The sequence below is a fragment of the Lepus europaeus genome, chromosome 2 (assembly GCF_033115175.1).
Source record: "Lepus europaeus isolate LE1 chromosome 2, mLepTim1.pri, whole genome shotgun sequence".
NCBI lineage: Eukaryota > Metazoa > Chordata > Mammalia > Lagomorpha > Leporidae > Lepus > Lepus europaeus.
In genome coordinates, this window is record NC_084828.1 from 7,866,363 (window position 1) to 7,884,605 (window position 18,243).

Consider the following 18,243-nt stretch of genomic DNA (forward strand, 5'->3'; position numbering starts at 1 on the left):
GCAGCCTAATGGTGGCCAAGAAGGCAACGCTGCCCGTGACTTCACAGGGAGAGGCCAGTGGCAGCTCTGTGCTGCGCGCTTTCCTGGGCTCTGTCCCCGTGTTCCTGTTTGGCTGGTCTTACTCCATGTTCTTTGGCTGTAGAAATGAGAGCCCCGAGTTCCACAGCCTCCTGTGAGTCCTGTGCGAGTTTCTGTTGAATTACCGAAAGTGAGCGTGATCTTGGGAATCCCCCAAACATATCCTTGGTCCTGGAGGTGATGCTGACCTCGCAGGAGTGGCGAGGGTGTTTATCGAGCAGTAAATTCCTTGGTCAGCCCATCAGGATAAGGCTCTGGGACCAAGTCTCTTGTCCACTGTTCTGCTTGCATCCGGCATTTTTCAAAGCCACATCAGGAGTGAGCCTTGAAGGCTGCACCTTGCGGAGCAGAATTGGGAGCGTGTGAGGAGCTGCTGAGTCACCCGCATTTGCAGACCAGTCTGCGATTTCCTTAACAGCAGAGGAAGAAATCATTTAGCCGGGTCATCTGGACAGACAATTTGGAGATCCACGGAGAGTTTGTACTCAGGAAGCAGGCAATTATATTCTGGCAAAGCCGGTCCATATGTGTTAACAAGGCTGTGTGTGCTGTGAGACTCTCAGTTGTAGGGTATGTGCACCTCTCATGGGTTGAACGGTGCTCCCCCCAACTGTGCCCCAGAATGGTATGTCCTCTTAGAGCTAATGAACTTGACCTTATTTGGAAAAAGTGGTATGGGCAAAGTAGGCAGGGAGGTAGGTGTGGGTAGATGAGCTGGAATTTTTTGCTAGCGCTGCATTGGTAACTTTATCCCTTCACCTGTCAATCTAATATGCTACCTTCCCAGGATGCAAGTGTGTCTCATGTGGGACCAGGAAGGAGGTGCCATGACTGACACGCGGAAGTTCAACAACACATGGAGGCACCACAGACATTCAGGAAAGCTTCACGTGTGTTAAGACCACATGCTGTTTGTTTATTCAATTAAGACATCACCCCTTAGCTCATAAAAGCAACTGATAACCAGTGGATGAAAAACTGAGACTGGCCATCGTCAGCCTTAAACAGCTTAAGCATCTCCCTGAACACCTGCTCCTAGCCCATGTTGGGACCAGCTGGGATCTGGCCAGAGGGCTGCCCAGTGGGCAGAACTGAAGGCACCGCCTAAGGACGGCCTGGGTAGAGGCTCTGCTCCTAGGTGGGAGGGAGCCAGTGAACTGGGCAGAGTGGGGAGAGACCGCACCACCACTGACACAAAGACACCCTCCCAGTGCTACTTGCCCTGCTGGGGTTGCTTGCAACATCACCTCTCTCCCCTGCAAGGCCGGCTCTGTTCCCCCCACTAAGTCTTCAGGATTTCACATGATGTATAACTGACACCCAGGAAATGGTTGTAGGAAAACTGACCAAATAGAAGAGCCTTGTTTTTAATACCTATAAATTATACAGTAAATGATTCTATTGTGACTTCCGCCCCCAACAGACAGACAGAGCTCCCATCTGGTTGTTTACTCCGCAAATGTCTGGGATGGCTAGGGCTGGGTTGGGGTGGAAGCCAGGGGCCAGGCGTGCAATCCAGGTCTCCCATGTGGGTGGCAAGAACCCAGCTCCTTGAGCCTCACCACTGCCGTTGTGGTCTGCATTAGCAGGAAGCTGGAATTCAGCAGCCATAACCAGGTACTGAACCTCAGTACTGTCATATGGGGATGCAGGAGACTTAACTGCTAGCCAGACACCTGCCCCTAAATCTGGAATTTAAAACATGGAGCTATGTGTGGTTTTCTGACATTTCTTATTCCAAATTCTCAGCCGTATTCAATGTATAACTATACTCAGCAAATGCTATCTAATAAAACACTTGTTAGTTTAGGATTGATATAGAAACTGCTCAAGAAGAGCTCTCTGACAATGTAGAAAATAAACCTGTGGACCAGAACTGAAGGCAACATAGGGCATTTTATCTGGTGGGCAAGTCCTGGTGGCAGCACCTTGGGGGTCAAAGACAGCCTGGGTGGATCAGGGGCCAACGCTGGAGCTTCCCTGTGGGCCTGGGGTATCATGTGACTCCAATTTGCCTCCTGGGCTTCCTGGATTTCTTGGAAAATCTAATGGTCTTTGAAGGAAAACAGAAGCGCAGGCTGATGAGCCATTCTGAGTGATGGGAGGAGGAGTTAGGCGCAGCCAGCTGGGATCCGGCTCAGGCCGTCACTGAGTTGGCTACTCTGTGATGTGTTTTCGTCCCCAGGACTTGACCATGGTCAGGTTCAAATCACAGTAAGCCCCACTCCCTGACCTGTTCCTAGGCATTCATGAACAAGTTCACTTTGGAAATTTTCCTCATAATGATGCATTCTATTTTTTTAAGCATTTTTAGCTATAGCCCATAGCACATAGTTTTCGGGTTTGTTTTTGGTGAATTTGGGCTGTGCTACTTATCAAGGCCTTCCGTGGGAGCCTGAGCCTGGGACTCCAACATACAACCCTCGGGCGGGGTGGGAGTGGCTGGCAGGCTCTCCAAAGCACACAGAACACCATCTCCAAAGCCAAGGACAACAAGTCAAAACCATGTATTCTCTCTATTGCATGGATTCATTCTCACAGATTACAATAACTCAACTTGTGGAAAGTTAACGTTGGGCACCATCTACCCACGTTCCTTGTCAGTGTTGCTGGTTTTCGTGAACCTACTGGGTGTACCTACTGGGTGCCTGCTGGGTGCAGGGTGTCCTTGGCTCAGGTTTTACCCACTATGCCACAACACCGGCCCCAAGAATTATTTATTTATTTGAGAGCGCTGAATCCTAACCACTAGACATCAGGGATGCTTTAAATGTCTCTCCTATAAATGGTGAAGATTCTCTGCAAGGAGCAGTCTCCGGAAGCCAGCGACTTCATCCTGTGTCTGCCTGGACCGAAATCAACTCCACGCTGGACCTAGCTGCAGAGAGGGATGCCAATACGACCGTTCGGCTGAAGACCTTGGCATGGGCTTCTGGCTTGTGCAGTGGAAACAATCCTAACTGTGCCCTTGTTAATTTCTTTTCACTCTTTTAAAATTTAACAAGGTGGGGCCGGCAGGGTAAAGCCACCACCTGTGATGCCAGCATCCCATATCGGTGCCGGACCCAGCCCTAGTTGCTCCACTTCCTATACAGCTTCCTGCTAATGTGCCTGGGAAAGCAGTAGAAGATGGCCCGAGTGGTTGGCAGGGGGCCAAGTACAAGTGCTTGGGCCCCTGCCAACCACATGAGAGACCCAGAGAAAGCTCCTGTCTCCTGGTTTCAGATCAGCCCAGCTCCACCTGTTGCAGCCGTCTGGGGAGCGAACCAGCAGATGGGAGATATCTCTGTCTCTCCCTCTCTCTCTGTAACTATGCCTTTCGAATAAAATAAATAAATCTTTTAAAAACAAGTTCATAGAATGAGTATTATAGAAAAAACCTGCACATATATTTCAATTTTTTGCAGCACAATACATGAATTTAAATATTTTTATGTTTCTTTTTTTCTTTTTCACTTGAAAGGCAGACAGGACAGAGAAAAAGCGAGAGAGGGGTCTTCCACCTGCTGGTTCACTCCCCAAATGCTAGCAACAACCAGAACAGGGCCAGGCTGATTCCAGAAGACAGGAAATCAACCTGGATCTCCCCAGCAGGTGCAGGGAATTGAGTTCTTGAGCCAACACCTGCTGTCTTCCAGGATGTGCACTAACAGGAAGCAGGAGGGGGATTCCCCCAGGCACTCCAGTATGGGGTATGGGGGGTGGTTTGAATATTGAGCTGAATGCCCACCATAACTTCTCTTTTAGTTTCATTTATCCATGAACCTTTTTTTTAAAAAAAGATTTATTTACTTATTTACTCGAAAGTCATAGTTACAGAGAGGCAGGGAGAAAGAGAGAGAGCTCTTCCATTCGCTGGTTCACTCCCCAAATGGCCGCAATGGCTAGAGCTGTAGATCCAAAGCCAGGAGCCAGGAGCTTCTTCCAGGTCCCCCACGTGGGTGCAGAGACCCAAGGACTTGGGCCATCTTCTGCTGCTTTCCCAGGCCATAGCAGAGAGCGGGATCAGAAGTGGAACAACCGGGACTCAAACCAGCGCCCCTATAGGATGCCGGCACTGCAGGCGGTGGCTTCACCCGCTATGCCACAGTGCCGGCCCCTCTCCCTGAAACGTTCTGATTGTATCCTTGTGTGTGTTTATAGACTTACACCATACATATTTTCTTTGCTGTCTGTTTTTCACATTTATAATCATTGAAATGATTCTGTGTCCTTCGTTAGCTGTTATTTAACACAGTCATCTGCTGTGTTTGAAAAACGGTCTTCATAGATGTATTATTCAGCTTCTGAAGTTAACTTAAGGAGGTAAATTTTATATAAAAGAAAACACCCTTTACAGGTTGCTGGGTTTTAACTAGGGCATCACCTGTGTTTCAACTGCCCGCAACAAGAACCAGACAAATTCTGTCTGGACCTATTGTAGCCAGTCACCCAACCCCCTCCCAGGCATCCATGTGGATGGCTTCCTGTCACTCTGGATTCCTGCTTCCTGTTTGGAATGTAACAGACCAGGTCTAGCAAGCGCTTAGTCTTTGATGGCTGGCTTCGAAGCTCAGAGTGTTTCGAGGTTCGCACAGGTTGCTGTGTGTTTCAGTAGCTCTTGCTTGGCATTGTGGAGTAGGGTTCAGTTCTACGGATACACTGCGCTACGTCCGTTCCCTACCTGCTGAGCCTTTGGGTTTTTGCCAGTTTTTGTTTTTTTTTAAAGATTTATTTTATTTATTTGAAAGACAGAGTTACAGAGAGGTAGAGATAGAGAGAGAGGTCTTCCATCCACTGGTTCACTCCCCAGATGGCCACAATGGCCGGAGCTGCACCAATCCGAAGCCAGGAGCCAGGAGCTTCTTCCAGGTCTGCCACGCAGGTGCAGCGGCCCAAGGACTTGGGCCATCACAGAGAGCTGTATGGGAAGAGGAGCAGCCAGGACTTGAACCGGCGCCCACATGGGATGCCAGTGCTTCAGGCCAGGGCTTTAACCCACTGTGCCACAGCACCAGCCCCTTTTGCCAGGTTTTGTCTGTTGTGAACCATGATGAACAAGTACAAGTATGTGCCTGGACATATGTTTTCATTTCCTTGGGTAAGTCCCTAGAACTGAACGTGCTGAGCCATGTGGCCAGTGTGGCAAGTGCCAAGCTGTATTCCAGAAGGGTGGCTTCGTTCTGCACTCCCACCCGCAGTGTGTCAGCGTCCCAGTTGCTCCACTTCCTCTGAATTTTCAATGCGAGGGTGCTGGTGGATCTCAGTGTGATTCCCAGGCGCACGTTCCAACGGCTCCCAAGCTGAGCATCTTTCCACGTGCTCATTGGCTGCTCACATTTCTCCCTTTGTGAAGAGTCTTCTCAAATCTTCTGACCATGTATTAATGCGATTGCTGTTGATTTGGGAGAGCTTTTTCCTGTATTCTGAGTACTCCTGGGTCAGGTGCGTGCCCTGCTACTATTTCCTCCCGTTTGTTGCTTGCAGTAATGGTATATTTTGAAGAGTGGAAGTTGAATTTACTGATTTTTTTCTTTCATAATTAATTAGTTTTATGTCTTAAGAATTTCCTTGTCTACCCCAAAGGTAGGAGGATTGCCTCTGCTGTGTCCTTCCAGGGGCCTTTATAGTGCTAGCTTTTTGGTCTGTGATCAATTTCAAGCTACTTGTGTGTGTGTGAGTTGAGAGGTGTGGTCTACTTCACCCTGTGGGAATCTGGTTCCAGCACCATCCAGGGGAAAAGTTTCTCTCTCTAGGAGACTCCCTCAGCACCTTTGAAATCACAGATGACTTTTGTTCACATTTGTTTCTCAACTTTCTGTCTGTGAGCCATGACCATCGTTGTTGTATATAAGGTCTTGCAGTCGAGTGTTGGAAAATCTCAAAATTATGTCAACTATTCCAGGTCCTTTGTGCTATCATCTCAATGCTTATCTTAGTTTGTCATTCCCCTCCCCCCTCAACAATGGCTACAGGGATTACTAAGTGGGATTGCACGAGGGGACAACTGGCATCTTGAGCCTTGTGCTCTGTAAACATGATAAGTTTTCATAACCATGATTTTAATATCTACTTATATCTCTTTGGGTTTTGTCAATGTATGCCCATTTTACCAATTACCCTTTTGCTTCCTTTGTTTCATTATTAATACTTTTCCGTGAATATCATGGTGTTTAGAGTGCAGACTCCCTCCCCATTTAGAATGATTTTCTTTAGATAGATCCATAGTCACCAGAAAATGGGGCCAAAGAATATAAATATTTTAAAGGTTTTGGTATATACTTTCAAATTATTTCTACCTGGATTGTACTATCATCGTTGCTATCATCAATGAATACCTGTTTGGTCACAAATCTGCCATTATTTTTTTAAACGATTTATTTTATTTGTTTGAAAGACAGAGTTACAGAAGAGAAAGAAAGAGATAATCTTTTAAAAAAAAAGATTTATTTTTATTTATTTGAAAGACAGAGTTACAGAGAGAGATAGAGACGCGGGGGGGGGGGGGTGTCTTCTATCTATGGGTTCATTCCTCAAATGGCCACAACAGCCAGAGCTGAGCTGATCCAAAGCTGGAAGCCAGGAGCTTCTTCCGGGTCTGCCACGTGGGTGCAGGGGCCCACAGACTTGGGCCATCTTCCACTGCTTTCCCAGGTGCATTAGCAGGGAGGTGGATCAGAACTTGAACTGGCGCCCATATGGGATGCCCACACGGCAGGCCAGGGCCTTAACCCACTGTGTCACAGCGCTGGCCCCACAAATCTGCCATTATTAGGTATTTTCATTAATTTAGTCTGTGAAATGGATGCTTCCTACTGGCGTTTCTTAGTTGTTTTTTGTTGTTGTTAAATGTGTTTCCATGTCTGCCTAGCACTTGGTTTCCTGTTTTGCAAACTTATTCACGTGCTGAGTCTCACAGTTCTTATAGACTGGTACTGAAAAGTCTAAGGATGACCCCCAGTGACCTTCACCCTTGGGCCAGCAGCTCCTCTTGAGCATGGGTGGAAGCTGCGAACAGGACGACACACCACTCCCAAGACTGCAAAATACACAGCATGAATTTCTTTAAAATCGAGAAATTTCCCAGGCGGGCCCAATCTAATGTCACAACCCCTTTAAACGCAGCAACTTTCCTCTGTGTGGTAGCAGCAAGGAGGGGAGAGAAGGAAGCAGGCACAGAAAGCGCCAGAAGCATTCTCCACACCGTGGCTGAGCTGGATGACAGAAGGGGCTGCTGCAAGGACCAGTCACTCAAGGCTGAGAAGGGTCCCTGCTGACAGCCACCATCCCGCAACCGCAGGACCTGCATTCCAGATGCCAATGAGCTGAATGAGTTGGAAGCGGGCGTCTCCCTCAGCGTTTCCAGCCTGGCAGACACTGTGGGCTCAACTTTGCACGACCCCAGGGACAGAGCTCAGCTGAACCCACCCAGAGAACTGCGAACTGCTAATGGGTGCTGTTTCAAGTCACTAGGTTTGTGACCATTTGTAGTGCAGCTATAAAAAAATAGCATGCACACCCTCTATAATCAAGATGTTTTGCCCTTTTCTTGCCTTATTTTTACATAAATTTCTCATTATGTTCTTTCCTTTTTATGAGTTTTCCCATTTATGTATAGCAAAATACATTTTTTAAAGATTTATTTATTTATTTGAAAGTCAGAGTTAAACAGAGAGAGAAGGAGAGGCAGAGAGAGAGAGAGAGAGAGAAATAGAGAGAGGTCTTCCATCCGTTGGTTCATTTCCCAATTGGCCACAACGGCCAGAGCTGAGCCGATCTGAAGCCAGGAGCCAGGAGCCAGGAGCCAGGAGCTTCCTCCTGGTCTCCCATGCAGGTGCAGGGGCCCAAGGACTTGGGCTATCTTCTGCTGCTTTCCCAGGCCATAGCAGAGAGCTGGATCAAAAGTGGAGCATCCAATGGGATACTGGCGCTGCAGGTGGTGGCTTAACCTGCTATGCCATAGCGCTGGCTCCCAAAATTTTTATATATTAAGCTGATTATTTTTTCTTTGTGATATTTTTGTCAGTCTCCAGTTAGAACCCCAGCCTCAACAGCACTGAAGACTGTAAATATTCAGTTATAAGGACGGCAATCATTTTATAACATATGCATACAGATCATCCCCTTGTATACTTAAATTTTTACAAGTTTGTCACTTATACTTCAATAATAGTTAGGAAACAATAAAAATAAATAAATTTGCAATTGCACTTTTAGCTTTTTGGGAGGTCTAATTTTTAAAGACCTATTATATATGCATGTATTTATTTGAATGGCAGAGAGAGAGAGAGAGAGAGAGAGATCTTCTGTCTACAGGTTACTTGCCAGATGTCTGCAGCAGTCAGGGCTGGGCCAGGCTGTAGCCAAGAGCCAGGAGCTTCACTGGGTCTCTCACATGGGTGGTAGGAATTCAATTACTTGGCCCACCACCTGCTGCCTCCCAGGGTGTGCATCAGCAGGAAGATGGATTGGAAGTTGAGGGGGCCTTGGTCTGATATGGGATGTCGGCATTCCAAACGGCGGCTTCACCAGCTGCGTCGCACTCCCAGTCCCAGTGAGGTTCAACAATTAACTAAAGCATCGGCATGGTTCCACCCCCCAGATGGATGACACGCTATATTCAGAGCAGTCTAGCTTCTGTCCCCACACCCTCTACCCTGTCCTGTCTTTCCTTCTAGGAAATCATTACTTGGTCACGCATTACAAACCATCTCAAAACTCAGTGGTTTAAAACAGTAGCCACTTTACCCCCTGCCACACTTCTGTGGCTGACTGAGACCCAGCTGAGGGGTCTCTGGCTGGTCTCACGTTTGGCACAGCCATACAGTGAGGGTGGAAATTCCAAGACGGTGTCTTTCACACACTGGGTCCTAAAGGCCCTCCCCTCCCTCTCTCTCTTTTCATTTCTCTCTCCCATGGTCTAGGGCCTTTCTCCTGTGATCCTTCCTTGTAGTCTCTGCATCAGAGGCTCTGGGCTCCCAAACATGAAAGCAGAAGTCCCCAGGCCCGTTAAATGCCCAGAGCTCTGGCTGCTGGCTAACTGATTCAGGTGAGTCACATGTGTCACTCTCTGTACGACAAGTCCCCGGCGCCTCCCTCTCCACTTGCTCACCTCTCATTGGGACTTATCCCAGCTATTCTTGCTTATTTATTATTTATTATATTATTTATACTTTTTAAAATAAAGATTTATTTATTTATTTGAAAGTCAGAGTTACACAGAGAAAGGAGAGGCAAAGAGAGAGAGAGAAAGAGAGAGAGGTCTTCCATCCGGAAGCTGCACTGATCTGAAGCCAGGAGCCTCTTCTGGGTCTCCCACGTGGGTGCAGGGGCCCAAGGACGTGGGCCATCTTCCACTGCTTTCCCAGGCAAAAGCAGAGAACTGGATCAGAAGTGGAGCATCCGGTCTCGAACCGGCGCCCATATGGGATGCTGGCGCTTCAGGCCAGGGCGTTAACCCCCTGCGCCACAGTGCTGGCCCCTCCAAATAAACTTTTAAAATCAAGCTACTGTTCTCCAGAAATAAAGATGGCACTTTATTAGTATGGCTTTATTTTTAAAAATTATTTTATTTATTTGAGAGAGAAGGAAAGAGAGGTTGCATCTGCTAGTTCATTATCCAAATGCTTGTAACAGTTGGAGCTCAGCCAGGCCAAAGCCAGGAGCCAGAAACTCAATTCAGGTCTTCCACACAGGTGGCAGGGACCTAAGTACTTGAGGCGTCACAGGCCGTCTCCTGGGGTGTGCATTAGCAGGAAGAGGAATCGGGGGGGAGCTGAGATTCCAGTCTAGGCACTCAACATGGCATGGTGGGAATCCCAACCAGGGTGCTAACCATTAGACCAAATGCCCACCCCGGTATTGCTTTGAATTTAGAAATTAAGTAGGGAAGAGGTAACATTCTTTAATATTACCATTGTATCCAAGGGTATGGCATGGTAGGACCAGCGCTGTGTAACCAGCTGAGCTACAGCAAAGGCCCCTGATTCTTTTCTCTCTCTCTCTCTCTCTCTCTCTTTATGATTTATTTTATTTATTTGAAAGGCAGAGTCATGGTGGGGTGAGGCAAGGGTGGGGACAGAGACAGAGCAAGATCTTCCATCTGCTGGTTCACTCCCCAAATGGCCGCAACAATCAGTGCTGGACCAGGCCAAAGCCAGGCCCCAGGAACTTCCTCCAGGTCTCCCACAAGGGTGGCGGGGATCCAAGCACTTGGGCCCTCTTCTGCTGCTTTCCCAGGCACATCAGCAGGGAGCTGGATCGGAAGTGGAGCAGCCCGAACACAAACTGGTGCCCATGGGGTTTGCCGGCATTTTAGGCAGCAGCTAAGCCACCACAAAACACAGGCCCCAGTCCTTTGTTCTTTGTAGCTTTGTGCTGTCACTTTCCACATATAAGAATCTTAGCTACAATTAAGTATAAGTCACTAGGGGTGGCACTGTGGTGTGCAGGTTATGCAGCTGCTTGGGATGTCTGTATGCTACGCTGGAGTGCCGGTTGGAATCCTGGTTGCTCCACTTCTGATCCAGCTTCCTATTAATGTGCCTGGGAAGGCACTAGAAGATGGCCAAGGCACTTGGGCCCCTGCATCCACATGCGAGACCCAGATGGAGTTCCTGGCTCCTGGCTTCCCCCTGGCCCACCTCCTGCTGTTGGAGGCATTTGGGGAGTGAAACAACAAATGAAAGATCTCACTCTCTGCCTTTCAAATAAATAAATCATTTTGAAAAACTTATACATACAACCAAAAATAAAATCTTATACATTAATATGTTAGGATCTGTTCTGAGCAATGTGTTCTGTCCAATGATGTTTTTGTTTTTTATTTTTGACAGGCAGAGTGGACAGTGAGAGAGAGAGAGACAGAGAGAAAGGTCTTCCTTTTGCTGTTGGTTCACCCTCCAATGGCCACCGCAGCCGGCGAACCGTGCTGATCCGAAGCCAGGACTAGAATCCGGAGTGCCAGCGCCGCAGGTGGAGAAATAGCCTATTGAGCCACGGTGCTGGCCATGCTCCACTTCTGATCCAGCTCTCTTCTATGGCCTGGGAAAGCAGTGGAAGATGGCCGAATTCCTTGACTCAGCTCCATCCATTGTGGCTATCTAGGGAGTGAACCAGAGGGTGCAAGACCGCTCTCTCTCTCTCTCTGCCTTTGCCTCTCTGTAGCTCTGCCTTTCAAATAAACAAATCGTTAAAGAAAATAAAATTATATTACAATACAGGAGGAATCAATTAGAACTAAATATTAATTTAAAAAAAGACTTATTTATTTGAAAGTCAGAGTGACAGAGAGCGAGAGTCAGAGGGAGAGTGAGAGAGATTTTCCATCCACTGGTTCACTCCCCAGATGGCCACAACGGCCAGGAGTGGACTTGGCCAAAGGCAGGAGCCAGGGGGCCCTTCCTAGTCTCCCATACGATTAGCAAGGGACCAAGCACTTGGACCATCTTCCACTGCTCTTCCCAGGCCATCAGCAGGGAGCTGGATAGGAAGTGGAACAGCCCAGATAGGAACCAGCACACACACGGGATGTGGGCATCTCAAGCGGCAGCTCTATTCACTACCCAACAACACTGGCATAACTATTAATTGTATGCAACTGAATTTTTAAAAAATTCCTATTCAGGGGCCAGTGCGGTGGTGTAGCAGGTTAAGCTGCCGTCTGCAGCACCAATGTCCCACATGGGCGCCAGTTCAAGTCTTGGCTGCTCCACTTCTGATCCAGCTCCCTGCTAATGCATCTGGGAAAGCAGCAGAAGATGGCCCAAGTACTTGGGCCTCTATACTCAAATGCAAGACCCAGAAGAAACACCTGGCTCCTGGCTCCCGACTCCTGGCTCCTGGCTTTGGGTTGGCCCAGCCCTGGCTGTTGCAGCCATTTAGGGAGTGAATCAGTGGATAGAAGATCTCTCTCTCTCTCTCTCTCCCAATAATTCTTACATTTCCTATCTCCATTCTTTTTTCTAACTGGTTGTTGCTATTAAATAAAATGCCTATTAATTTTTGTATATGCAGCTGTTTTAAAATTGACAGGCACAACACAGCAATGGCCGGGAAGGAACAGTATTCATTTCTCTATAAATTAACCTAATTTTGCTCTCCAGCAAACATTTCTGCTGAGGGTGGGAAGGAGATCAGTCTGACCAGGGCTTTTTCTTTCTTTCCTTTTTTGCTTAAGATTTTATTTTCATTTATTTGAAAGACGGAGTTACAGAGAAAAGTAGAGGCAGAGAGAGAGAGAGGTCTTCCATCCACTGGTTCACTCCCCAGATGGCCACAATAGCTGGAGTTACGCTGATCCAAAGCCAGGAGCCTGCAGCACCCTCCGGGTCTCCCACGCGGGTACAGGGGCCCAAGAATTTGGGCCATCTTCTACTGCTTTCCCAGGCCACAACAGAGAGCTGGATCGAAAGAGGAGCAGCCGGGACTCGAACCGGCGCCCATATGGGACGCCAGCGCTTCAGGCCAGGGTGATAACTGGCTGTGCCACAGCGCTGACCCTAGGTTGGGGCTTTTTCTCTGCCTTCTCCTTTCCTCCCCAAACCCTGCCTTGTGTGTTCTGCCAGGCTAGAGGGGGTATGGTTCAAAACGCGAGGTCTGCCAGTGCCCGCACTGCAGTAACTGGCAGCCCTGTGTGCACGGACAGCACAGCGCAGGGGGGAGTGCCACAGTAAACCTGAGCCCCCACCAGCTGACCCAGGGCCTCCTCATCCTGCCCACCTCTCGACTTGCACCCACTGAGTTTTCTGGGTTTTCAGTCCTGTCCCAGCTGGGACAGCCCTGCAGGGACGGGCAGGCAGGCCCCGCCACAGGATCCTCTCCAAGGTCTTCCACTTTGACTTCTGGGTCATCTTCCAAGCCGGAAAAGCGATCTTCAGCACCCCCTTTTGTGAGTTAGAGTGCAAACTTGGTGGAGGGAAAGTTGGGGGCACCTACCACAGATTATAAGGAATTAAAAATATATGTTTGGCCGGCGCCGCGGCTCAATAGGCTAATCCTCCACCTGCGGCGCCAGCACCCCGGATTCTGTCCCGGTTGCCCCTCTTCCAGGCCAGCTCTCTGCTGTGGCCTGGGAGTACAGTGGAGGATGGCCCAAGTGCTTGGGCCCTGCACCCCATAGGAGACCAGGAGAAGCACCTGGCTCCTGGCTTTGGATCAGCGCAGTGTGCCGGCCGCACCGCGTCAGCCGTGGCGGCCATTGAGGGGTGAACCAACAGCAAAGGAAGACCTTCCTCTCTGTCTCTCTCTCTCACTGTCCGCTCTGCCTGTCAAAAAAAAAAAAAAAAAAAGTTTAAAAAAAAATATGTTAGCTTCATCATCAAAAATATCAACCCACTGTGCGTGTGTCTTGTCTGCTATTATGGAATTCAAATAAACAAAGAAATGGAGAGGATCCTGCGGTACAAGCCGTGCCGCAACACCCGGCTTCAGCAGTGAGCATCACTTGTTTCCAGTATCCCAGGGCCCAGCTGAAACTCCTCTCCTCCTCTCCCTCCCCCTCCTCTTTTTTCTCCTTCTCCTGCAGTTATTTGAAGCAAGTCCCAGATACAGCATTTACAAACTGTTTTCTAATAATTTTTTAGAGGATCCCTTCTTTGGCTGTATCTCATATGTTTTTCTTTTTTTTTTTTTTTTTTTTTGACAGGCAGAGTGGATAGTGAGAGAGAGAGACAGAGAGGAAGGTCTTCCTTTTTGCCGTTGGTTCACCCTCCAGTGGCCGCTGTGGCCGGCACATTGCGCTGATCTGAAGCCAGGAGCCAGGTGCTTCTCCTGGTCTCCCATGCGGGTGCAGGGCCCAAGCACTTGGGCCATCCTCCACTGCCTTCCTGGGCCACAGCAGAGAGCTGGCCTGGAAGAGGGGCAACCGGGATAGAATCTGGCACCCCAACCGGGACTAGAACCCGGTGTGCCGGTGCCGCAAGGCAGAGGATTAGCCTGTTAAGCCACGGCGCTGGCCTTGTATCTCATATGTTTTTCTTAAGGTGTTCATTTTTATTTTATTTGAGAGAGAGAGAGAGAAACCATCTCCGGTCCCAGTCTTCAAATGCTTGGAATGACTGGGGCTGGGGCTGGGCCAGATGGCAGCTAAGAGCCAGGGACTCAGTTCAGGTCTCCCAAATGACTGGCAGGGACCCAGAACTCGAGCCATCACCTGCTGCCTCCCAGAGCTTGCATTAGCAGGAAGCTGGAATTGGGAGCCGGAGCTTAGACCAAACCCAGACACTGCGATAGAGAAGGTGGGCGTCCCAGGTGGTCCTACTTGGCAGCCCCCACACTCCCCACCGTATAGGTCTTGGTATGAAGCATTCACACATTGCTAATTTTTGCCACTTAGGGTATTTTTCTTGTTGCTGTCTTCCTTGATCTAACATTTGGGAGAAGTTCATCTAACTGCCAGGCGGTTAGAGTTTTGGTAGTTTTGGATCAGGCTCAGTTTACCGAAATAGGACAGCGGCTTGGTTGTTTATGGGGGGAGGGGAGGGTCTTGCACCTGCTGCCTCACTCCTCAAAAGGCCCCAATGGCTACATTCCTCACCCACAGCCTCTTGGAGATAATGTTTGTTATTTAAACTGCTAAATGTTGGGGTAATCCGTTACACAGCAATGGGCACCCAATGCCGTGGTGGAAGGGTCCTTCGGAGTCCTAAACTGGGGCGAGGGAAGCAGCTTTCATTTCCTGGATCAATGAGTCGTTAATTCGCGCTGCCCCGAGAACGGAGCACGAATGACCTGGTGCAGGGCGGTTTTCCTGAACTAAGGGGAGTGTTGGAGAGTGACTGAGCTGCAGCTTTGAGACCAGTAGTGCTGGCAGCGCAGCTTCAACCCCTACCGCTGAGAGCCACGGAAACCACTCAGGGCTGCTTCGTGGCCCTCTCCTGTGGTTCCAGAATGGCACCTAGGCTCACTACCGGCACAGCCCCCATCTTCTACCGAAAACCGCCTAGCACTGGGGCCACTTTCCACAGGACTCGATACAAACTCACAGATCCAGCCCCGCTTCCCCCCAACACTTGCCCAATTCCCTCCTTCCCAGTCTGTTTGGGAAGGCAGGGGAAGGAACGAAAGGAGGCACCTGATGGGAAGGGACAGACCCAAGGGAGGCTGTGCAACTCTCTCTCCCAGGTATCGGTGGGACTGACCAGAAGGGGAGCATCGTGCTCCTTCCTTGTTGGCAATGGGTTCCATCGGCACTGCTGCTAGTGGGTCCCTTGTGTATTTCAGAGGGAGTAAGAAGATGACAGAGGGGCGGGAGGGTAGAGAGCGAGTGATCCCGAGGCACCCTGGAGTCCAGTCCTTTCCTGGACCCGTCGTTCCTGCGAGTCACGTGGACCTTGTAGAAGAAAAATGCTCTCTAATGGTCTTGCTGGGCTCTCCCCGAAGGCACTGGGTGGTGCTGACAGCGGGGAGAGGTGATATGAGGGTGTTACAGGTGGTGGCTGGCTTCCTGTGATTTTTTTTGCCGATGGAGAATGAGCTACAGGAAGGCAGATGGAAGTAGGGTTAGGAAGGCAGTTTATTAACGTGTAGTCCAAGGAAAGAATGGGCCAGTTGAGGGTGCACACGGCACCCATGCTCCCTGGTTTGAGGCTTTTATCCCTAAAGCTTAGGGTGTTCACTGGTGAGCTGGCCATGACGCTCATGATTGAAATTTGTGATTGACATCAGGCAGTTGCGTATTGTTGGGCTCTCTGCACATCTGGTCTAAGCCCTCCTCCCCCTTTTAAACATTTATTTGAAAGGCAAAGGTAAACACAGAGAGAGAGAGGGAGAGAGGGAGAGAGGGAGAGAGGGAGAGAGGGAGAGAATCTTCCTTCTGCTGGCTGACTCCCCAAACAGCTACAACAGCCAAGGCTGGGGCCAGGTCTCCCACGTGGGTGCAGGGGCCCAAGGACTTGAGCCATCTTCTGCTGCTTTCCCAGGCGCATTAGCAGGGAGCTGGATCAGAAGTGGAGCAGCTGGGACTCGAACCAGTGCTCACATAGGACTGCTGGGCCACAACGCCAGCTGCTGGCTGAACTCCACTTTATCAGGGTACTTTAACCCCTAGTGAACCGGCACAGTGGGCAGTGTTGGATGAGTCCCGGCAGGGGCCGGGGGTGGGGAGCCCAGGATCCTTGGTTTGACCCTGGAGGGGAGTCTGTGGCTCCTCCCCAGTCTCTCATGCCTGGTTACCTGCCTGCAAAAGCACTTCCAAAAGTTTGTGGGAAAAAGGAATTACAAGGTGTTTGCTTTGGTGCAGAAAGACTTGAAATCCACGTAGCTTTCTCATCACACACATTCCCCACCCGCGTTTCTAAGGCCTCTTCGGTGCCTCCCATGGAGCTGCATGGGCACAGGGGCTCCACCAGGCCTTCCGTCCCTGAAAGGAGCTTGACACAAAGGCCAGCTGTGCAGAGAAGCGGGTCGGCTAAGACAACGCTGGGGGGTGTGTGTGTGTGTCTCATTTTCTCTTCTTCTCGTCCACGTAGACGCGGCCAAGCTTTGAAGGCGGCCCCTGGGGAAGCGTCCGGGGGCCGGGCCGACTCCACCTCCTCACCTGCACGTAGGGAGCAGGGTCCACTGAAGCCACGAGGCTGACATTCTGACTCATTTTTGCGGGTCAGAAACAAGGGATGGAAGAGATGGGGACAGGAGGCGCTTGGAGAAAACGGGGTGTTTTGTGTTTGGAAGCCAACACGCAGCGGCACGGGGCCGGCTTAGCAACCTGGACCCGCGGCTTTCCGGGCCGCAGCAGCTCTCCGTGTGCAATCCACGCGGGCCGGGAGAGCGCGCGCGCGTCCTCGCGGAACACGAAGCATCCAGCAGGGCGGCTGGGCTGTGGGCTCCCGGCACGGCACCCGGGCCGATTTCTAGGTGCATCACTGAAATGCAAACGGACCCGACGGTCAGGTCCCCAAAAGCCGCCTTGGTGCCCCTGCCCCAGGACGACCAGTGTCCCGCGCCTGTTCGCATCCGCCGGGAAGAACCGGAGCCGGCAGGGGCTCCGAGGCCGTGGGGTCTGGCCCGGCCCCTTCGCGATCGCCAGCGCCGCCGCGGCTCCGAGCCTAGCGGGGTCACCCCGAGCTCCCCGACACCCCGACTCCGGCCGGGCAGCCGAGCCGCCCGCCAACCAGGCTTCGCGGGGCCGCGCGCGCGCGCACCCGGCGGCCGCACCCCTGCGGGTGCCCGGAACCATTCCCGAGGGCCGGGCCGGGAGCGGAGCCGAGCTGCGGGTGGATAAGGGAGGCGCCGGCTGCTCAGGACTTCGGGGACGCGGGGGGCAGGGCTGGAGACGAGAGTAAGGAGACGTGGGGAGAGGACACCGTCGAGTCACGTGCTCCTGCAAGCCTGCGCCGCACGGCATGACGGGAGCCTTGCTTTCACTGCGAGGGCGCCCTCGAGATGGCCTCGGCCCCGCCCCTGCCGCGGGGCACGCCGGGAGCGTCTAGAAGTCCTCCCTTCCTCCCCTAAACGTGGGCCAAGGGGTGGCGTTTCCGGCATATGACGGGCCTGGCGGAAGGGGCGGTGCTAGTCTGGTCCCGCCTCACAGGCTTGACGGGGGTGGGGTGGGCGCGCCGGAAGGAGGAAGGCGTGGGTCGAACGGAAGTCGGGCGCGAGGTCACGTGACGCCACGGCCGGCGGGGCGGGACGGGGACAGGGCCCCGGGCTACTCGGCTTCCCCTCGGGTCACGCGGGGCCGGAAGCGGCGGCAGCTGCCGAGAATCCGAGATGGGGACCTCCCTGGACATCAAGATTAAGAGAGCGAATAAAGTGTATCACGCCGGGGTAAGTGGAGGGTGGGCGGGCCTGCCGGTCCCGTCTGCTGCAGGAGCCTGGGCGGGGCGGGGGGCGCCCCCGGGGGCTTCCCGCGCAGGTGCTGGGGGCGTCGCCGCGGAGGGGGCTTGGCCCTGGCCCTTGGGCGCCGCGGGCCCCGGGCGCGGAGCAGCCGGTGGGCACGCGCCCCTTCCTCCCGGCGTGACGGAGCGCGCGGCGCACGCCCGGCGGTGGTCGCTTCCCCTCCAGGTTTAGGGAGGGTGACAGGCGGACGGCAGTGCAGGCTTGGAAGCCGTCTTCCCTCGCTGGCCGTCAACGCCCTGGCGCCTCGGTTTTCCTCTCTGCAAGATGAGGGTGTCAGGAGGTCCCCGTACCTCGGGGGAGCGCCGAGTCCGCCGTCCGCCCGTGTCCGCCCCAGCGATGGCGGGGCTT

The 18,243-nt window shown here is 51.6% G+C and overlaps 1 protein-coding gene across 4 annotated transcripts in view; it reads left to right on the plus strand.

The window, feature by feature from the left end:
• The first annotated feature begins 17,666 nt into the window (after positions 1-17,666).
• VPS26C (VPS26 endosomal protein sorting factor C) overlaps positions 17,667-18,243 on the plus strand; it is a 42,046-nt gene continuing 41,469 nt past the window's right edge. For 2 of the 4 annotated variants that reach the window (XM_062205052.1, XM_062205076.1), the window contains exon 1: positions 17,667-17,823. In XM_062205052.1, the coding sequence (XP_062061036.1) occupies positions 17,767-17,823 (57 nt within the window). In that variant the 5' untranslated portion in view covers positions 17,667-17,766. The remainder of the gene's footprint in view (positions 17,824-18,243) is intronic. The other 2 variants (XM_062205058.1, XM_062205067.1) reach the window with 1 other exon arrangement.